The sequence below is a fragment of the Argiope bruennichi genome, chromosome 9, assembly GCF_947563725.1.
Source record: "Argiope bruennichi chromosome 9, qqArgBrue1.1, whole genome shotgun sequence".
In the NCBI taxonomy this organism is placed as follows: Eukaryota; Metazoa; Arthropoda; class Arachnida; order Araneae; family Araneidae; genus Argiope; species Argiope bruennichi.
This window is the reverse complement of record NC_079159.1, coordinates 90,555,409-90,579,759: the sequence shown is the minus strand read 5'-3', so window position 1 is coordinate 90,579,759 and position 24,351 is coordinate 90,555,409. Positions and strand designations below refer to the sequence as shown.

Genomic DNA, 24,351 nt, shown 5'->3' with positions numbered 1-24,351 from the left:
GGGTCTGGAGAAAATCAAACGAGGAACTTCGGACAAAAAAAAAAAAAAAAAAAAAGAATAAATAAATAAAAAATGATAGCAACTGTAAAGCATGGTGATGCATCAGTAACGGTCAGGGGCCCGTTTTCAGTTACTGGCCCAGCAACCTTTCATTTTATTGATGGGAGAATGGATCAGAATGTATACCTCGACATTTTAAAGAAAAATTTACAACAATGTGTGTGCTGAAACTTTCTTTTGGTAACTGTCGATTTTATCAGGATAATAATCCGAAACATAAAGCTTATCGAGTGCGTTCCTGGCTTCTATATAATTGTCCTCATTTCATGGACACTCCACCCAAAGCCCCGATAGAAATTCCGTCGAAAATTTATTGGAATACCTTGAGAAAAACTTCCGGGAACACGCTACTTCTTGTAAAGGTGAATTGAAAAGAGTATTGTTGCAGGAAAGAGAAAAATATCAAACTTAATTTTTGTGGAAAATTTGTACAATCTATGCCTAAACGTCTTAAAATGGTTATAAAAAATAAGAGCTTAAATACAAAATAACAATTCCTTTGAAATATTAACTAGTTTTAAAAATCTTATCCGTCCGAGTTTGGCTTGTGCATTATTTTTTGTTTTGTTTTGTTTTTTTGCCTATAATTTCTGGTTAAAAGGCATTAATTTATAATTTTTGTTATTTGTTTTTATAATTTCAATAAATATACTATTGAAAATTCATTTAACTATGTTTCTTATCATTTTTAGTTTAAAAATATTTATTGTATTAGCATCTTTTCTTTGGTGTCCTAGTTTGGCTTGTAGTGACTGTATTAGTCGTTCATGAGTTTCTCACCAATGGTAGCATGTTATTGCTTTCGAATCCGATCTGCTCGACATGTTTAACTCCTCTGAATTTCACCAAAGTTGAAGATAAGCCTTCCCCCCCCATTTTGATATGGAATATATTCTTGCTTTATCTACGTTCTTCTTAGAAGTATCCTTTTTTAAGAGAAATATTCGTTTAATATCAGTACTAGATTTACGCAGCATAGAATAGATTCATACACTATATTACTTTGAATAAATTTATCAATGCCTATAAAGGAAATGTAAACAGAAAATGCCGAATTGTGGGGAAATCATTGTAAAAAAATGAATGATTTTAACCCTCTGAGTAATTTTTTAAAATCACTATTTAGGTGCGATGTTTGGCAGAACCTGCTAGACGAATGGAATTTCATATGTGATCTTTACAATAAAATATGGATCTGTAATGAACTTTGAGACTCTATATGTCAGTAGTTTGACTCTTGGTTGATCTGTTCATGTGTTAGAGAACGCGATCATTCGGTAGCGCTGTAAGATATATAATCTTTACGCCGAATTGCGGAAAAATTGTGCATATAGACTTGATGATTGAATAGTGCAAGGGATTAGGCTAATGAAATATGATATTTAATTGACACCAAAATTATTGAACTTTATCAAATTTTGGATCTAATTGTCTAAATGTCAAAACTTTTGAATTCATCTTCATTTCTCTGCACAACGCTATGGAACTAAATAAAGGATACTCTAATTCAGTGGCATAGCGGAGATAAGTGGTGCCCAAGGTATAATAGCATTTCGGCAGGTATCTACATATATTTATTGAAATGCCATAACTTTAATATCTGATACAATTTTATGCATATTTTTTGTTGTTGTTGTTGTTGAGCGATTTATGAACATCAAGTTATGCATAAGAGATTTAGTTCAATTTAAATATAACCGAAATTCCTGGTAAACCAATTAGTCACCAAAGAACGTTAGAACGTAATAAATCTCAAGGTAAAACATTCAGTAAAATTGGTCAAGGAAACTATTTTTATTGGCAGATAAGCAGTTTTAGATGTTTCATCGGGGATGGTGGATATGCTTAATTTCAAATTGCTTAGACATAATTTCATGTCCATGATTCCATGAAACTATCAGACACTAAAATTATGTTGTTTAAAATATCTCAGATATGGTATCTTCAAAAAAGCCTCCATTGAAATTTGAATCTCTATTAGAAAGGTCTCCTCACCTTTCTAAGTAAGACCAATCCTATGAGATCAAGGCGTTATTAAAATCGTTAATATGCAATTCAACTAACTTTTAATTTCGTGGTATTTTAACTTTACATTTTTATTCGTTTTGTAAACTACACAGACATTAAAAATACATATTCGGTATTAACTGTATCTCATCAATTCATCATCCAAAAAAATTGGCAGGCGCCAATAGTCTTTTTAGTAGCTTTTGTTCGTCGATGGTATGCGATTAATAATACACAAGTACGTTTATTAAAATATATACGAGAAAGTTTCGGGAAGACAATTTCCGACTATTTTTCAAAAAAAAAAAAAAATCACATTAAAAAGCGAAAACAAGATATTATTGTTTTATAATAACTGAAAATAAAGTTATTTAAAAAGTATTTCATTCACATTATAATTGAAGTTTAAATAGATCATGAGATTATCATTTTTTATTTTCAATTATCGTAAAATTTGTGTAGTAGATACACAACTAAACTACAAAAAAAAAAAAAAAATCTAATCAAAGATTGCAAGCAGGAATACTCCATTTGATGATTTAGATTGCCCAATTGGCGAAAAACTCAAGGAACAGATTAATGTAGGCGACATATGTCTCATCATCTCAACAATCATAGATCATCATCTCAACAATAAATTAAGTTTCAATGGCAAATCTCCAGCTCTGAAAAAGAATTCAAACCGAAATTTCCTAAAAGGAAGGATGGACAAAATTAATCAAATAGGAACTAAAAGGATGGTAAACTGAAGAAAACAAACAACTGAACACGAGAAACAAGGGCAGGATGCACGCAGATGCTAAAATGCATGCAGAGTGAAAATTTTGGAAGAGTAGACTTGTGGCTCTAGCTGAAAAAGAAAAATATTTGAAATCAGGATCAAGGATAGGGAAAGTTTGAAAGAAAATCTGCTGCATTGAATGTTACGTAATGAAGTACAGCTTTATATAGCTTTTGAAAAAGCTTTATCTATTACTAACTATAATTCTGTATCTGAAAGTATTGTGAGTATAGGGAAGATATCGATATTTCTTTAATTAGCAGTGCGGAAATGATGTCTAGAAATACATCTAACATGCATTGCCAAGTGACTTTAGTGCAATTGTCTTTGTTTCTAAAATCACCTGATTCTTTTATAAGTCAGTTTCCAGACAAGATGAGATTTTAAAAAATGCAATTTGCTGCGTTCAAAGGAAATTTATGTTTGTTGAGTAGAGTTGGTGGCAATATTTGTCAAAAAAATAGGAAGGCTATGAAAAAAATTAGAATCCCGGGTAGTAGTTAATAATCTAATAATAATTAATAACAAAGTAATGATATAATTTCACTAAGTGACGTAATTTAGAAACACAACATTGCAGAAATATGCTAATTTGAAATTATACCCCCTAAAATTATATTCTCTTAAGAAATTAAATAATAGTAGATTATTAGGCTACGAAAAACTAGGTGATTCTTTAGAGCAATTACCTCTGTTTTCAAAATCACCTGAACCTCTCATAAATCACTTTACAGGCGAGATTTGATTTAAAAATTGCTGCAAAATGATATTCAAAGGAGATTTATATTTGTTGAAAAGAATTATTGACAATATTTTTTAAAAAGGGAAAGCGACTATTTAAAAACAACATTGCAGAAATATGTTCCCCAAAATTATACCCTCTTAAGAAATTAAATCAAAATAAGTAATAATAGGCTATAAAAAATAAGCACTTTTAAGAAATAATGCTTTATTACTATACATAAGGCAACATTGTATACTATTATAAAATACCAAATACAGAGTTGAAAAATTACAAAAATTATCCTTTTTGTTTGAATTAAATCTGCATTTGAAAAACAAAATAATTACTTCTAACAAGTTGAAAGGATAAACCCGATAAAATTATGGAATGATCGTTGGAAAAAACTTCAAAACAGCAATCAAACGCAAATTCTAAATTATGCGCATAAAAATGAGACTAATTCTCTAGACAATGCTAAAAAATACAATTACTAATAGCAGGGAAAATAAATATTGTACACAGCAAATAGATACACCTGTAATACAGCAAATAGATTTTTTTCACGCTAGATCTTTACAAAAAGAGATAGTGGTATTAGTAATTTCAAAAAACTAGAATGAAAAACTAAGACTTATTCGAGATACTAGTTGAAAAAAGCGTATTAAGACCATAGAATATACTATTAATATGTAACTTTTATATCAGAATCTTACTGGAGCCTTAAGAATCTATTATTTAATTTTATTTAGCGATATAGAATAAATATATAGTTGTTTTGTTTTTAGATTTTATTAAATTGATATGAAGAAAAAAGCTCTCTTTTCTCGTCGCTGCCACACGGACATAAGTCAATACAAAATGAAACCTGAAATCTCAAAACATTCGCATCTAAAATATGTTGATACATCACAATACGGGTGGCTGCAATATGCCTGGTTAATCTTTGGAATCGATATAACTGGAATCTCAAAAAGAGGCAGTTTTCGCTACATTACTCGCAATCTAATAAAGTACATCTTTTCAATAGCGAGTTTTGCCAACTTCTTTTATCGCTTTTCAAAATATTGGTATCTTACGTTGAAAGCTATGCAATACCAAGGACTTATAGCCAGCTTGATGGTGGTTAATCCAATGTTACTGTGGGCCTCACTATTGGCTAATAAAAATTCCATTCAGAAATTCTTTATGAAAATGACTTCAGTTTATACAGCTACTCACAAATCTGAAAAAAGGGTGAAGAAATTTGTAAATATTGCACTTTTACTAGAGATAGGTTGCATGTTGCTACAAACATTTCTTCTGTGGAATAATTTCGGCCGACATAAAGTAGAAGTAGCACTTACCTTTGCAACAAAATTTACCACTACATGGCAATACTACAGTCTTACTTCGGTAATAATCGTAACATACTGTTCCATTTGCTATTTTTTTATTCTTCACTTAAGAAATATCAAGAAAAAGGCAGTATACCTTATCGCCAAACCTTCGACGGAAGCACTGCATAAATTTTTCACAGAGTATTACGAAATCATTGACCGCATTGAAGAGTTTCAGAATGCATTTTCAGCAAGCTCGTTCTTCTGTGTAATGCAATTATGTTTTGTGTTATCTTTAGATATTATGTTCGTCGTAGCGGGTCTGTATACTGAATCTGCTCAAGTCATTCAGCCGGTATCTTCTTTCCTGAAGACATGTGTGTCAATACTGGGTATTACTGTCACTGCAGCGCAAGTAACTTCGGAGCTGAATTGCATAAGACATACTCTGGCGAGTGCGGGAACTGAATTCACGCAGAAGATGCTTACGGATAAGAGATTTAAGGACCTGGTGGATTTAATTCTACGAAAGAATATTATTGTTTTATCTGGTTGGGACATTTTAACTTTCGATAAGGGCTTTTTGTTGCAAACTCTTGTTGCAGTATCAGCTCAAGTAGTGTTAGTTTATCAAGTCATTAAGATATAAAATCTTGATTAAATACTCCCGATTTTCTTTATTGGTTTTTAAACGGTTAGCTCCTATAGATAGAAACCATTTAAATATAATTTCAAAATATAATCATTTCATTTTTCTATGAAACTAATTATAGAAAATGGAAGACTCGTTTAACTACTATTTTAATAATTTTTTTTTTTATTTCTGATTATTTTACTGTAGCATCACCTTTGCTGCATTAAGAATGTTGCCCAAAATTTAAAGCTATCGAATGTAAATTTTGTAAACAAATAGCTAAAAATTCGAAGAAGAAAGCAATTTGTAATAATTGATATGTCATTTTTATTTAAAGAAAATGTGACATTTTCCTCTGTTTTTAATTATTTTTTCTGAAGAAATCGTAACCACTACTTAATTATAAAGAATTTTACAGTTGGCTACTTTAGAATATGTTGTAGAACACATAAAATATATTTCTTTACTTACATATGTACATTCTTTTGTATAAGTTACTTGGTGCCTTTGGTGACCAACTATTCACCGTGGTATCAAAAGCATATATTTCATAATGTCTCTCAATCTTAAAGATCTACATTTTATCACGCTAAATGAAAGTATTGTTTTAAATTATATTTGTACTTTAAGCAGAGAAATCTGATTTTTCTACTATTCTCATAAAGTATCTCTACTAATAAATCAACGAAATCGGAATAATATTTTTGGTTGGGGGAGGGGTAATCTTTTGATTTTCCCAAATACAAACCAATAAATTTGATGAAGTCTTAAATCTATTAAGACTGGAGGCTATGCAAAATTTTTTATTTTGTGATATTGATAATCATTGTGCAATTGAAAACAAAGTGTTTAAAAAATTGTATTTTCTAAAACTCTTGTTTAAACAAAAGCCTCAGGAAATAATGAAGGAAGCTTATTAATTATGTTAAATAGAAAATTAAATGTTCTGTGGGCATCTATGTATATTCTTATGAATGTGTGAATTGTCTGTGTGCACGTATTTATTTTATTGTTTAAGATTTCCAAATAGGGATTTATTCTGTATATTGTTCATATATAGAATTAATCTATATTTTTATGTATACTTTGTATTTATTTATATTTTTATGTATATCGCTTTCAGTGACCAGCTGCTCGCTAACATATTAATAACATTAACTAAGACAAATCAACCAACTTTCAAGAACTACTTCTTAATACAAAAAAAGGAAATACTATTTTACGCTGAACAGAAATCATGGATAAATCTGATTGGTAGCAATGGCTACAAATTGGCGAAATCAGTCAAGTTGTTAGAGGTAAGGACTCTTCAAAAATTTTATTCAGCGATATTTCTCAAAATTATTCATAGATGCACACTCAGGAAAAGTATTCATAGATGCATACACGAGAAGAATGTTCATAGATGCACACTCGGGAAAAGTATTCATAGATGCATACACGAGAAGAATGTTCATAGATGCACACCCAGTAGCATCTAGTGGAAGACAGATGGCCATTGATGATGTATCTAGAAGTCAAGTATTTTCATATTAAAGGGGGGGGGGAACCCAACTTTGAATTTGGCACAGTGGTTGTGGCTACAAAATACACACTGAAATAGTGTTTTTAAAATTTCTATCGAAAATTATGGATGCGTGACCATTAATGACGTATCTACAGGTCTCGAGCTTTTATAAGAAAGCTGTAGCTAATTGACGAAATTACATTAAAGATTGGAGTTCTTTGATTATTTTAAATATATGAATGGCAGAAATATGTATTTCTACATTATCACTCTTTTTTCCAAAAATATTTAGTTTGAATTGATTATTTTGGAGATTTTACAACAACAGGGCAAGTATGTGACAACGATACATCATTCACTGATGGGGATGTTTTGAATTCTACGCTTCCCTTTGCCAAGTCAAATAAGACCCAGGAAGTATTTGAGCACTTTTTTAAAACAAAATGACAAAATTTCTTTCGAAAAATAAATATTATCATGAAGAATACCTTATTCATTAACTGCATCAAGATAGAAATCTGAAGACTCAGTTTTTTATTTTCTTCTTCTAAAGTTTGTTGAGTCAGGAATTAGAATTAAATAATTAAGAGCTTCTACATATGTTGCATGTTTATTTGAAAATTTAAGCTATATAATATTGATTTTTTTTAGTTGAAGGAATATGAAGAAATAGGCAATAATGCATGCGGTAAATTACTTATAATCGTTATCACTTGAATCGGATTCTATCGATGTTGTTTCTGATGTTCAGTTATCTTTATCTTTAAAATAAAAGGAATATCTACATATTTAAAATAATGAGAATTCAGTGCCATAGTCTCAAACATTGATTTGATTTCGCTAATTTTTATTTCACGTAAGAGCTCATGGCCTCATCAAGATCGCCTGACTTGCTCTCTTTTCAAAAATCTTTTTAAAAAACCTACTTTATTGTACATTTTCTATGTGGAGGGGGGGATAATTCCACAAAAGAACCCCCCCCCCCAGTCACTTCATCAACCTGATTTCAACAATTTTTATTTAATTTAGAAGCTCTTCACGTTTAGATACGTCATCAGGGGATTCATGCTCCCAATATGCCTTCAATTTTCGAAAGATATTGTAATATAAAACTTTGACACATCTTGCAATGGTATTATAAGAAAAAAAAACTTCCTTGAATAGTAAATTCATAGTTTATGAGCCGTAAAATGATTATTGGATAAAATCCTACCAGACTATGTGTTTCAACTATATCATCTTTTTACTATATTCAGAGATACTATAATTTCATTAAAAAAATTGCTAGCACCTACACTTGTCAGCATATTTACCAATGGTCTGTACTGTTGTTGTTTGATGGACATCAATAATAATGTTATATTTCAAGAGAGTTGTACTGTTCCTGAAGGATTTCCAGCCCCAGTAAACAATTGAATTAATTTTGCCTATGTATTTTGTCTCTTTATGTACCTAAATAACCAATAAATATGCTCTATTTTATTGTAATAAATTAAAATGGCACATTCATTTGATATAATACGATGAAGTTCACCAAAGTTGGTTGATATTATTTAATTAATGCTATTTAGATAGTAGATAGATAGCTAAAATTACAACTTTTAGTAGAAATGAATCGACATCGTCGACTAATATATTCTTAAAGTAGAAGCGGCATGAATTTTGAATAGGAGTTTTTAAACCGATTGAGAAAACTCTAATAATTTCTAATTTCGTTATAGACGTACTGATATATTTATTCATACCAATTTTAAATGAGAAAATTTCTTATAGCAATATTTAAAAATGATATAGGCAATGAATAAATTATCCATAGCTACAAGACAATTTAATTCGCAATAGCTATTTACAAGATTTTAAAGAAATCTTTTTAAAGTCATGATAATTTTTTTTAATTATTATTTTTCGCATTCGAAGTATGAAAAGAGAAAGTATTCGACTCATCAAAATATTTGATTGGAAATTTTGATAAATCTTCAAGTTGCAATCCCGGTCCTTAGAGATCGATATTGTTATATGCTGTTGATTAGACAATATTTATTGTATTTTTGTTTGTCAGTAACATAACAGCAATAAAACATATTCATTTTTTCTTTTGAAAATGTAACGTGCTCGCGTAGGTAAATTTTTTGCTATGAAATATAATGTTAGGAATCATGCTTAAAATATTTTTTAAAATTATTTAAAAATTAAAAAAGGAATTAGGACGCAAAATATACGTAATTGAAAAGATAATTTTTAAAATTTTAAGATGATATAAAAATTATTTTTGAAAGTTATCACGGAAAAAAAAAGTTTTGTTCGATTTGTAATTAAAATTAATTTCCCCCCAAAAAATGCCTCTGAGGTGCACATTTTCACCCTTCAAAGTATAAATATACTGTGCAAGTTTGTGGTCCGAACTCACAACGTTAGGGTTCATAGCCGCGTAACATAACCACTAGACAAAAGTGTACATTCCTTTCCGGAGGTTGTTATCGGGCTTATGAAGTTACCACCACAGTACTAAATTGGTAGCTATAGGTCAAATTATCTACTAGTAGAGAGCCAACACACACACACACACACACACACACACACACACACACACACACACACACACACACACACACACACACACACACACACACACACACACACACACACACACACACACACACACACACACACACACACACACACACACACACACACACACACACACACACACACACCATTTATCCAATAACTCCAACTGTTTATCTAGGCTAATAAATTAACAAACTTGAACCCATCTTTGCGCATCAGACAACTGAAACTCTAAAAACTACGAGATGTACCATGAAACATACTTATCAAAAGTATCTTATTATATGAATTAAATAAAAAAAAGCATAATATGTAATTACATTACTTTCAATAAATCATATATATGTTTTATTTAATTTTGGTTAATAGTAGCTTTGATGCATATTATCATCCCTCTGAATTTGTCAGTCGAATTCGGCAACATTTATATGTAAAAAAAGAAATGTGATCAAAAGTTACTAAATTTTTTTAACACCATTATGGTTAATGTATTAAATACCAAGCAATAAACTACAATTGTCAAACGTCAATGATTGCGTATGTAGTCAATTCATACTCATATAACACACGTCTATAACACCGCTCCAGTTTAATTATGGAATCCACTACTGATGGAAAAAGGTGTGATATAAGGCGTAATTAAATGGTATGTGTTAATTTATCAGACTATGAGATTAATTTAATTGAACGCATTTTTCTTTAAAATATTTTATTAGTTATTTTATGCTTTAGCAACTCTAAAATTAATTTAGATAAAATTTTTTATATTTGATAACCGAAAAAAATCTCTGTTTTTTTCAATATGGAATATTGCATATTTCTTAATTTCTTCTGAAATAACCATCCTTAAAATCATTTTAAAAAAAGGGAAGTATTCCATTCAATGAATCACTACTCCCAAAAACTTTTTTTGTACATTTCTACTATTTCTTTTTTCATTTCTATGTAGGATGATTCTTTTGGAACAGAGCGCTGGTTGACCGACATCGTGATTGCTACACCTGGCTCAAAGCCCGACTTTGCTGCCTATCCAATAAACTAAAAGAGCGCACATTTCACGATCAGGCGTGAAGAATTGAAGCATTAGTCATCCTTTCTTCGGTTCCAAAAAGTTCGTTTGCTTTTAAAAGATTTCATTCTAACATATTTTAATTCTCATGTTATTATCTTGCTCTGTTCTTTTTTTTTTAGACAGGAAGAAACTCTATTTATTCGAATCATATTAATATTCTAATGTGCTTACTGTGGAGCATATCCATTTGTGAACTAAGACAGCTAGAGTAAACAATAAAAAATAAAACCTAGCTCTAAATACACTGAAGAGAATTTATATGGTTTACTAAAAACCGTTACTTCTTTTCTCACTTACAGTGTTTATATTATTTTCTTACGCATAAAACTATAAACAATTCTATGAATCCAAAACAAAAGATATGCCAACAAAAATATTTCGATTCCCTAAGAGTTTATGCGAAAAATGCATCTATACCTAGAAAACTTATCTGTTTGATATTTTCAGTTCATCATTAATTAAAATAAATTTTGATAATGCACCAATTACACCAACGGGTAGTGAATTTAGGAAAAATTTATCTCAAAATTAAAAATAGGAAAATATTAAAATAATATATGACTTAATACAGTAGTAAAAAAAATTTGTTTTCAAAAACTGTTTTTTCTATTTATTATTTATTATATCTATATTTAAATGCCATATCCAATCAAAATCCTTTCTCAACAAAATTTCCGTCAAGTTATTTCAGTTTTATTGCTCTAAGTCTCTTTTTCCCGTTTTCTTTGTTTCTCTTAGGATTATGCCAGTGCTTGATTATGATTGTAACTGAGAACTTTAAAAATGTATTTTAAAAATTAAAATGTAGAAAAAGAATAAAATGTCTAAAAAGAATGGATAAAAATTTATTTAAATCAAGAATGGAAAAAGGACTTTTTCGGGTACAGTAATTCCGTTTATATGTTTAAAAAAATGTCTTTTGTGCAGTGAGGAAATTTCAATTTCATTCTGAATACATTAATTATGAAGAAATTTAATACTAGATCTGTTGCATTCTGTTTGATAGTAGTCAGTTATTCCATTATTTTTTTCAAAAAGGAAAATCAAGTATCAAGTTAAGCTATGATTGACTTAACAAATAATTCTTTCAAATGCACTGTCATATTCTGATTTTTTATTATTACTCAAGAATTGTTGAAATTGATACAATGATCAATCAATTCATTGATGACTTAAAATATTTGTGTTCAAGTTTATTTATTAACATAAACAATTCAATAATAATAATCTAAAAGAAAACGTTTGCAGTTTTTCACGCTTCTTTTTTGACAAATGCTTGATTTAATTATATATTGGATAAGACATAATATTTTTCTAACAAAAATTTAATTATTCTTTTATCTTTTATAGAAGTCACGTTCTTTAATTATTAACATTGAATAATAATTTAAAGGTATTTTTTGGATATATATTTCTTTATTTATTACCAATTTTTTATTATTATGTTTTTTACTATTGTTTTATTTAAATTATCGTTTGCTTTTGTATTTTCTGTTTTCAAAATGGCACCAGAGTTGCATTAACGTTCTTTTTACTTTTTAAAGAATATTTAAAATTAATTTTGTCACTTTTTCGCTATTTAATTCAGTTTAAATCAAAATTTTTAGATAAAGTTATTGCTTTCTGGAAATTAGTGAGTATATTTTATTCTAATACATTATTTCGATTTTCATAATTGCCTAGAAAGATGATAATTTTTCAGTTTTAATAATATCAAGGAATAATTCAACTTAATAGGAATCAAATAGGAATAGAGTTCTTAGGAGAAGTTAGTTTACAAGTTTAATGATAATTGTTATAAAAAGAATGTACGCAATGTTCATGAGAGGAAGAGAAATCGTCTCAATCTAAAAGATTTTATAAAACCAATCGAAAACAATCTAATTGAAAAGAATTTAAATTCAATTTTATTAATGCTAAATAGTAGAATTAAAAATGCTTCCAATGCTTTCTTTTAACCTTTGTAATTCAGTATTACAATGTTGTCAGTAATATTATTACTAAATTTAATACCAGATGACATCATATACAAGCAATCAAAATTTTGTTAAATTAATTGATTAACTGGCAATTTAATTCTGAAAATATTCAACTTATGTACTATCATCGAGAATGCTCAAAAGTAGAAGATAAGATCGCATTTAACTAATTTTTTCTGCTAAAGTTCATGAAAAATTATTATTTTTTAATTAATAGAGCTATTTTTGCAACGAAGTAATCAAATAAATAAATATTTAAATAGGACCCAAAAATATTTTTGGAAAATCGAATTCAGAAATGAACTTGTGAGTATGTCCCGTGAGAGAATGGGAGGCAACTAATTAATACCGAGAGAACCGAGAACCGAGAGAAACCCGAGAGAAAATAAAACTAGCCATTTTCGGCGACCAGCTGATTTGGTGACTGCAATGGTTGTGTTTAATTTCAGTTAAATTTCACACACACACACACACACACACACACACACACACACACACACACACACACACACACACACACACACACACTTTTATAATTAGTACAGATAAAGATAAAATTTACAAACAATAAATTATTTTTGAAAAATTGTCGAAATTAAAAAAAAAGTATCCAATTATTAAACAAGTATAATTTAAAAGACATTTTAAAATATTTAATAATGTAATAAAAATTATATTTATGCTGTGAATGTTTGGAAGTTACTGAGTTTTTGAGAATGCCTCAAAATTTTAATTAATCTTTAGTTAAATAAAGTTCTGTTTAATTCTAATTCTTAATAAAATTATAATTAATTGAAATTCTAATTAAAACAGCTATACAGTCAAAACAAAAAAATAATAAAAGATAGATAAAGAGAGATAGGAAGAATCTTAGAGTAGTGTCTAAGTCTGGCACATCAAACTGTTAGTTCTCGCGAAAACGTCCTCAATTGCTTCACAAATCAGAAACCGAAGAACGAAAGCGTGTGACCGTACGCGGGATGGGATGGAAAAAGAATATAAAACAAAAAGGGAAAGGAGAAAGCAGAAAGAAAGAAAAAGACGAGGGGTGATTTTGAAATCTCAGCGTATCAGTCGTCCCGGTAGACGATTGCCAAGGCTGATAAAATTACCGATTGTTCTTATTTCGAAGCCACCTCTTGCAAAGCGCGTTACAAAAACAACTCTTTTCTGTTAAGTTGGATAAGCAGCCAAAAACATGAGAGTACTCTGAACCTTGGGAAACCTCACTCTAGTCATGGTAAGAAAGTTTTCTTGCTCTATTGATCCTATGAACTCACTGATATAGTATTCACACTTCACGATAAGAAGTTAAAAATAATGATAATACTTATAAGCATTTAATACATAGTGAAAAGCTGAGTTCTTCGAAGAAACTAAAATTTTATTTTCGTTTTGATTTGCTCTTAGAACGTGACAAAAGTTTATTTTTTCAACAGTTGTAATATTCATTTTCACTTTTTTGATTAATTTCAATTGATTTTGGAAAATGTTGTTAATATTCCATGATTTATTTGATTGGTATTAATAAGATCAAAATTCATTTATTCACACAGAAAATCAAAATTGTTTTTTTACGCTTTTTTTTATTTGAAACAAAACAATGAAATATTGCCAATAATCAATGTAAATTTTCTCAGTTTATTCTTAGTTTATTTCTCATTGCAAAATAATTCAAATATTTTATTTGTATATGTGTGTTTAGTTATTAACCAATAATACTTTATCGGCTTTGTATAAAATAGACAGATTTTAATTTTGATGATTTTAAATATTTTCAAATTATTAAATAATTTTCATTAATTTAGGTGATACTTGCAGTGAAATAATATGAACTTTAATTAGATAACACGAAAATTTTGTTATCTCATTCAGTTACTCGCTCAGTTATCAATATTTTTAAGAGAAATTTAATACTTTGCTAAATTAAAATAAACAACGGAAATCTTATAGCTATATTTTTAACAATTCACAACTAAATTTCAGCACTGTATTATTCTATAACTTATTTAGTCAGAATTAAATTAATGAGAATTTTATTGCAGAATTTAAAACTGAATATAATTATATCTTCTTAATTTCGCGATATATTTTTTTTCCCTATTTAAATTGCTTAATTGGGATCTGTTGCTAATTTTTTATTATTAATTTGTTTTTTTTTAATTGTTATAGAAGACTTTAAAATCAATATTCTTACATATATTCATATAAGACCTATTTAGTTAGAGAAAAATAATTATTAAAAAATGTGGTAGACAAATTTAGTATTCTTTCATACATAACGTTGTAAAATATTATACATGTTAGAATCGTTCAGAGGCATTTTAAAATGCGCGTAAATGCATAATATGAAAGAGCTCGCTTAGTCCTTGATAAGATTCAATAGCTTTGCGATAAGTGAAAGATGGGCAGCACTTCAAAGATATTCCATCTCTAAGCTGATGTTGCTTTTATTAATATTTCTTTTTTGAGAAGTTTCCATCACATCTAGTGTGAATATAAGATGGCATATTCATACCAAATGTGAATTTTTATATAAAATATTTATTATTAGTTGCGGAAACTTCAATTTTTCTTATAAAATTTATAAAATTCAGATAAGTGATGTATATTGACAATATTAATATTTCAACATAAATTATTACTTATTTGCTACTATATTTGTAAAAATTACTGGAATCTGTTTTTATTATTAATTAAAAGTGGTTGCTTCTTTTGTTTCTTTGATATGCCAATTAAATTATCTTCATTTAATCAAATACTTCAGTGAATAAGTAAATGGTTAAGCAAATGGTTCAAAAATTATTTTATTTTTTAAAAATTTAAGAGTATGAAAGCAATTCAATGTAAAATTATATTATATATATATCCTCACTATTGATCTTTCATTTATTTATTGGGATTCAAATCAAACATTTGGTGATAATATTTTACAGGATATATGCTTAAAAATTTATCCATGTACTGTTAAAAACTAAACATTCAAATTTTCGAAATTCTCAGAATAAAAGCTTTAACTTTGTCTGGTGAGAAAATAAATTTTCTTCTAAATGGAAAACCGAATGATTTTTTTTATATTAAAAATGCTAATAATGCTTAAAATGCAATCACATTTTTCAACCAATTATTACAGTACAGACAAGTAAATAGTAAAGTGGTTTAATTTTTTTTGGGGGGAAGGGGGGTTATTTGACAGAAAATTCTTTCAAAATTTCAGCTTTTGATGTTGTTTGTAATTTTAAAAAGATGTATTTGCTGCTTTTACATTAATAGTTTTATTTGGAAATACTCAATTTCTGGTACGCGAGTCAGAATGTTTGATAATTTGATGAACATATCAATATCTTCTAGGCTAATCTGTATTTTGATTATATTTGAATAATAATGTTTAAAATGAAATCTTCTTATATTAAAGTAGCTGCTATACCCGTGGATCCGTGTGTGTTTATCTATTTTGTATATATTTTTAAAAAAAAGAACACGCATTTAGTTTTCCTTCAAATAAGTTTTATGTTCAATCAGTAAATTTTAAGACCTTTTACCATAATTAATTACAAATCTAAAGATTCACCAGTGATACTGGTTATATTTAATATCAGTAACATCGTTAAACATAAATTCAGATCCATGATTCCCTCTTGACATATGCAAAATATTAAAGCAATGTTATTTTAATAGCCTTACATATATTCTGTTCTTTGCATATGCGAACTACCCTGATAGAATCGAGTCCCATGCTATTACAGTGCTAATAAAAACTTAAACTATAAAAAAACTTTAGAGATCGTATCTATTCTAGATCAGGTCATCTACTCTTTAACTTTGGTTGTAGAGCAATATCAGTTTCTTATTTTTCATGTAAATCGTCCAATATTAAAAAGGATCTCCCTTTCTTAGCTGTTGAATAATGGAACAAAATTTCGTTATTAAATATTTGATGGAATAATGGAAAGGTTTGTATTTTAGATAAAAATTTGAAATTTATTTTTGAAAATAAGGTAATTTTTTTCATATCTATTAAATTGGTATTGGTAAGAACACATTTAAAAATTTTGAAACTATATGAAAATAATTTCTGCAATACTTTTGTGAATCATGGTGGAAAAATGCCAAAATCTCTTTCAATTTTAATTAATGAATTAAATATTTATTTTATTTCTATTCTTTAATTAATTAAAATTCTGAAAAGAAAAATAGCTTCGGCCGCATTTCACCTTTCAAGGTTTTTATTTGCCAAATTTAGTAATTATAAATTTGATTATTTAGCCTGTAGAGCGCTAACGCACATACTCACTTCTTTGTCATAAGTAGAAATACTAATTCAACTTTATTTTTAACAGGGATAGAGATTGAGTTATTTCTTCGATCTTCCCTATTCTGAAAGGTAATATGAAAGATAAATGAAATCAATATAATAAAGAAGAATCCAAATATGTAAGAATATAAAAACATTTTATTGTGGTAAATTCAGTTTTCTATCTGAAATTATTTCACTAAAAATTTGAAATTTCGAAAGAAAGGTCATTGTCTTATAATTTACATTTAAGAATCTTCACTTTATTTATGTATCCAAGCAAACAAAAAAATTCAAATCAAACGTGCCAGATATATCAAAAATTTCGAAATTTTGTCATTTTCTATTGTTATTCATCTGCGTTGAATGGGGATGATAACAGCATTGTTTTGTATCTACTGAAAAAAAATCCTTTACACTCTTTTGAATTTATAGGTTTGAAAATGTAAATTATGCTTTCAAAGACCGATTATGTAGTTTACATGAGACTCAAGCAACAGTTTTTATTTTTATATGTTATGAAATAAGAAATAAACCCATTCATGCTGCCAGATATTTTCAAAATTTATTCTCAACTGAATGGTGTATTGTTTACATCTTACATGATTTTGCCATTTTAAGTAATAATAGACTGACATTCTTTAGAGGGGAAAAGAGATAGAAAAACATGGAAATAAAAATCATGCAGTTTCATTTTATATCTGCCTTAAGAAACTTCACAAATCTGGTTTTTCAACAAACTGCTATATTTTTTCAAACTCAATTTTTGACAAACGCCAAAAATAGTTCTTCTTTCATAAAAATTCAGTAAACAACCAACACTAAGGAAATTTAAATGAACGCTAAAATTACTTAAAGAAAATTTGGCTTATAATATTTGTAATCTCCCATTTTTAAATTTTGTCATGATTTTCCAACAAACCGCCTTGTTTTTCCGAACTAAGAGATATTTTTGACAAGAGCAAAAAATAGGTTTTGCTTTAAAAAAGTCCAATAAATAACCAACCATGAGTGATAACTAAAATGGAGTAAATAAAATTTGGCACATAATTTTTGCAATTTTCCATTTTTTATTGTTTTATGCTCTTAAAATTTTAATTCTGTAGTTAGTTAAAAATTTTATTTTGAAATCAAGTGATGACCTTGATTTTTGTTGTTAAGAAGTAAAAGAAACAAAAAAATTACCGACATAAGTGTAATGAATTTTAGAATCATTTCTTTCCTAAACCAAAGGAAAGAATTATAAATCCTTTAGATATGTTTAATATACATTAATTTCAATAAAAGATATGCGGATTCTTAAAGTTTGTTTCATTGCACTCTATGTTTTTGATAAAAAGTAATTTCAGTAAATTTTTTATTTGTATTAATAATTCATCAGTTCTATCAATATCTTCATAGTTTTCAGTCGAGAAATATTAAATGTCTGTACACAAATTTAAAACAGGTTTTCAAAAATATTTATATATGTGTTTTCGTTCTTTGTTTTTTTCTTAATCCTGTTCGTTGCTACTTGTTCTACAAAGACGACTTTGGATTTCGGATATCCCTGCCCTGTCGTGTTTTCATATCGAATGGAAAAGAAAATCTCTAATAAAAATTTAATGTGTTGTAGGTCTTAAGATATGACTGTAGACTTCCATCTTATAACTTATAAAAGAAAGTGAATTTATCTTTCGACCATCGTTAAAATAATTATAAAAAAAGAGAGGACTTATTTAAAATTTTATTACATAAGCTAAAACCATAACTTTATCTCCATTTCTTACATTTACTATATGAATAATATGATTTTAGCAAGCCGAAATTTCGCTGGTTCATTTAGAATGAGACATAGACATTAATTGCTCATTGAGATTACATATTTAAAGAGCTTCTAGATTGTTTTTACTATCTTGTAAAGTAAAATATTCTAAACATCAAGGAATTAGATGTGGAGAGTTCAGTAAATCTTCATGTTTTCACTTCTCCATAAATACGGAAATACCATTTTTTTTTTTTTTTTTTTGGTATTATGTCAATTTGTCTGTGAACACGATAATACAAAATTCAACAAATTAAATGGATGAAATAAGGTGAACGATCTTTATAGAAATATTGTAGATTTTATGAAATTTTGGGCGAAATCTTTCGACGGGATGTTTGTCTGAGTGTCTGTTCCTGCAAATGAAAAAGTGGTTGCTCAAAAGCTGCTCAAGCTTGATGGGTAAAATTTTACGGATGGTTACCACAAAACTGTAGATTTATATTAAATTTAGAATCATATGAATCAAAATATTGATTTATTATGATTAAAAATGTAACTACAATGATAAAAGATATTTCGTATTTATTCTTATCAATAGAATTGTAGATATCTATCAAATTTGGAGTTAACTGACCAAAATGCGAACTTACTTTTCTTCACATGAATCGAAACAAAAACAAAAAAAAATGTTCCATAATATGTATTTATTGCATACTTATAAGTCTGCACATGCATAAGTAAGTTAAAAAGTCGAAGGGAGAAACTCCCGCTGTTTTATGTTTTTCAGCTGGAATATTTTTATGTTGCCTTATAAATGTAGATCAATATTTTTTAATTTGGGGATAGGAAGTTCGAGGTATTGTTTTCGAATGCTATAACATAAATTTAAGCTTTATTTTCGAAAGTGTCGAATTCACAATTTCAGAATTTTCGTAAAAAAATGAACTTAGTCTTCAATTTTCTGTAACTAACTTTAGAATAATGTAATTTATCATAGTTTAAGTTTCAGTCAAATTTTGGGAGGTTGAGGCTCCATTTATCAGAGAGGATCCTATTAAAATTTATGAATCTCAGTTTAATACTGTTCATTAATGTTCAGCTGTATTGAATTTCATAAAAAACTAAAGCTCTTGAAAAGTTCAGCTTTAAGATTAGAATAAACTATGAGTAAATTTTTGTAGATAAAATATTTACTTGCCATCAACTGAGAACATGTATAAGAGGATGGCATCAAATATGGTTAGCTGTAAATATTTCTGCTAGTGTTTTCTGTGAGTTTCGTAAATTTCCACAGAAACATTCTATTGATTTTAAAAGATTCGAATCAATATTATCTTTCTTGAGAAATGATAAAGCATGCGAAAACAAACTTCCTTTGTACTTCGGGTACTTCAGATAGTAATCTTAAAAGGAGGTAAAAAGTCATAGAAAAAGATAAGCACTAAACAGAAGCAGACTTCGGAAGCACAACTTTTCACATTTGAATTACAGTTTTCAAAATGAAAAACATTAAAGTTGACCTTTGATACTTCTTTCAATCGTAATAATTTAAAATGAAAATCTTTAAAAAATGGTTGTAAAAATTTGAAATCTAAAAATTTATCAAAATTGCATAAAAATATACCAAAATAATATAGTCTTTTGAAGAATATGAAACAGAGGCTAAGCGATAAAAAGGGTAGAATTTTTTGATAAAAGTAATGCTCACGTTTCCATTGGTAATTGTTCTATGCATAAAATTAATTAGACAGTTGAGACAGAAGCTCATAAGATTTTTACGTAAATTTAATATGACCTTACAAAATTATAAAATTACCGATAGTAAGATGAGAAAATGATCATCGCAAGAGCAATTTAAAAAAATCAGGAAAAAGAAAAATGTGCAATAGTATATTTTTTGAAAAAGTGACTTACATTAATGTAAACTTAATCCGCCCATTCACCAAGGAAAAATACTGTAAATTCATTTTAAACTTTTTTTTATATGTGGGAAGGTTACTGCTACAGTAGAGTCAGTTTTTTTCAAAAAAAGTTAAGCTTAAAATTACAACTAATGAATACATTAAATTTAATCCAATTCAATTAAATCTCTTAGTTAAATTTAAATCCAAGAGACTCATTAAATTATAGCATTGACACATTTCCCCCCAAATTGTACAGTATCTTTCGCAATATGTTATTTTCCGGTAAACAAAGAAAAAAATGACTTATCCGTTGTAACTAAGCCATCTGTATAAGTGAAGGGAAAAAAAGAATAATAAGTGTTTGATATTTTTAGTGGAAGAACCATTTTTTGGCTCTTCTACGCCAAATGAATTAATCATTAGTTATTGGATAATTTAAAAAAATATCGAAATATTAAACAATTTTTATCAAGTTAAATAATGAATTACAGAAATTAGTTGCTATAAAACTTTTATTTCACCATATAGAGTGCATACACTTGCGTTTAATATTTTATCATAAAGACTTATATAAACAGTTTTCAAATAATTAGAACTAAATACTAAAATTCCTGTATTTGAAAGACTAAATTTCCATAAGCTGTTACTTTCATATTGATTTATTGTATTTCAGTGAATTTGTTTAGCCTTTTCCTTATGGGTAATAAAGTTGCTGTAATAATAAAAGATTAGGATTTCATCATAACCTTTGAACTAATATAACCGCTGGTTTTAACTTTTCTTTTCTACTTAGCAACCTAATGCATGATTAGTAAATAAATTGCTAATGAGAGAAAACATAAATAATGATTCCATAGGTGATCGAAGGAGACAACCAATTTTAAATTTATTAATTTGAAAAGAAGCAAGATCACTTTTTGTTAATCTATGTTAAAATCTTTATTGTAAGCGATTAATTGAATTTATTCATTATCACGTAATCTAACGATAATGTTACGGAAAAATCGTCTGGTAGCTGTAAGGTGAAAAGTTCAAAATGTTCAGTAACGGATAACGATGCTTTATTTTACATGTTAAAACAAAACCCAGACTAAATGTAAACAATATAGTACTTGCAGAAATTAACAACGTACTAGTAAATTATTATAAAACAACCATCACAACGGAAAGGGTTCAGATAGAAACTTGCTGGAAATAGCACTCTAAAGAAAAACTTTGCTCAACTACATATTCTCTCGATTACTCACTTCTGACTGTTTTTCGTCCCTGTGCCTCTAAAATTTATAGATTACGTGATAGGGCATCGAATGTTCTAGAGAATGCATTGGAATTTGAATTCTATTGGAGCTATCACCAAAATTCTCGAATATTCAGGATCCTTTATTGTTGCCACAAAAATCGCCAAATTTTTTTGTCAAATGATATTATATAATACAGTAATAATGACAGATATAGTAACTGCGGCCATTACTGAATCTGCAAAACTATCTTCTTTATCAGGAGATTTATTGCGTATCGGAAACAAAATACAAATTTAATTTAATTTTAAATTCTAAAATTAAAGTCCTTTATGAAACGTATTTTTGGTTCCCTGTTTTTTTCACAGGAAAAAAAAAAATCACGCAAATATTTTTATTTTGATTATTGTAAATTTAAAACTGTTAAATCACAAGACAGCAATATGCTTTTGATTCTTATTTAGAATGAAATGTTGCCTTAAATGAATACAAGCTATGAGAAGTAATATAAAAGAAATGCATCAAAACATTTTATTTTTAAGAAATTAGAATTAAATTAATTGTCTTGGATATGTTGTTTATCGAAAAATTTGTAAAGATTTTTTTCCTTGGATTTTATTATATACTTCTATATAAGAATGTCATTCACAATGCGAGGTCAAAAATAATGGTTTCTAGGTATTTTATAGCTAAACTTTCACAACTGGTTAAAATACTCTGAAATTATCATTCACTGATGATTTATCATCCTAAAACTATACTGCTGAAACAACTCAATGGAATTTTTTTTCAATATCTTAGCATTCTTAAAAATTATCCATTTCTTTATGCCAGTTCAATTACTGTGATATTTTTTTTCTTTAACTTCATATTCATTGAAACATTTATTTTTAGTTATATTTCTGATAATATATAAATAAATTAAGTTAATATTTTAATAGGAAATGGGAATGCGAATGTAAATATATGAAGTAAACAAAATTATTTATTAGACTTTCCTTGGACATGAATAGTAGTCCATAAATAAATAAATTTTTAATTACAAATTTATATAATATTTATATTTTTGGTAATAATTGTTAGAAGTACTCTTAAAATATCTTCATGAATATTGTGCTTATAAGTTACATGTATAAGACATGTGCAAAGAAAAAAGTGTATAACCTTTTCCAGTGTAGTTATAGTATAGAAAAAATATCTTTTAGCTTTATAGTACAAAGAAAAAAAATGAGACTGTAATTACGGAAGGATTTCTTCTCCTAAAAAAAATTTATACTCAATACCGAATTCCATCCATATAGCTTGATTCATCTGTGAATTAACCTGTCCGTTTACACAAAAGCTTGCAGACCTAGGAAGGACACAAAGATGTTTGGGCATAATTCTAAATACGTGCGTTTGCTTTTTCGTATTCATTAAGGTCAATAACTTGGACATCATTAAAAGAAGAGATAGATGTTTTGTCAATTATGGAACTGATTAAGAGGAATGCATGCCCTGAGGTTTCTCTTTTCAATATCTAATGCCAGATATTTCTTTAGTAATTTTATTGATCTCAATAGAAACGGTTTTGAGTAGTAAATTTTGGAAAGTAAAACATTTAACTTGGTGCCTTTCCAAGGAATTTGGTAATTGTAAAAAATTGTACGATTGCTCTAAATTAATTTTAAGACTTTAAATAATATTTAATTATAAGATCGGATATATTTTGAGTTATAAAATAACTCAATATAAAACTTGCAAAAGATGATTAGGAATGCTTTTCGAATAAAGTTTCAACATTCAAATATATCTAATTTTATTTGAATAAGTTCGAATGTATTAACCTTGTAAATTAAATTTCTCAGAAAATTTCACATAAAAAATTAAGCGGGCCGCTCAGTTCTGGGAAGCCACTAAGGTTATCCGGGGTTGAGGGACCATTTGCATGTTTTACTTGTATATTAATTCAACCCTGCGATTACGACACTTTGATTATGAGTATTTCAAGTATTAGAGAAAAAAAAAGGGAGGGGGGAGAAAATAATTTTAATTGAAGCATACTTCTGAAATATATGATAAAAATCTACCTCAAAAAATATATTAACTCTTTATATCCAGCTTGTTGCCATTGATAATTTGGTTATATCAAGGTTATTTTATTGTCAAGAATTGATAGCAGCATTAATTTGATAGGAAGCAGTTCAGTTATCAAGCAACTACTAAACAAACATTCGTTTACGCTGGTTGACAGATATGATTTAAGATAACGTAACGTTCGTGCGTTTCATATTTTTACAATTTTATCATTTACTTTATGTATAGTCAATTTAAAAACTAAATAATGTAAAATACTGATTAAATTTTCAGTTATAGATTATGAAATTGTAAAAGAATATTTGAGAGTTATCAGAATTTAAGAGCTCTTTGATAGTGCATATTGAAATAAGATTCGAAGAAATAGTAAGTGAAAGTGATAACTAAAATAATTTTTCATTTGAATATTTTATTGAAATTCAAATCAGATGCAGAAGAAAATAT

At 27.9% G+C, this 24,351-nt stretch overlaps 1 protein-coding gene across 1 annotated transcript in view; it reads left to right on the top strand.

Moving 5' to 3' along the window:
* The first annotated feature begins 13,725 nt into the window (after nucleotides 1-13,725).
* The window catches only part of LOC129983757 (calcium-binding protein E63-1-like), a 68,177-nt gene continuing 57,551 nt past the window's right edge, over nucleotides 13,726-24,351 (top strand). The window contains exon 1 of the mRNA XM_056093373.1: nucleotides 13,726-13,888. Coding sequence (XP_055949348.1) covers nucleotides 13,886-13,888 — 3 coding nt within the window. The 5' untranslated portion in view covers nucleotides 13,726-13,885. The remainder of the gene's footprint in view (nucleotides 13,889-24,351) is intronic.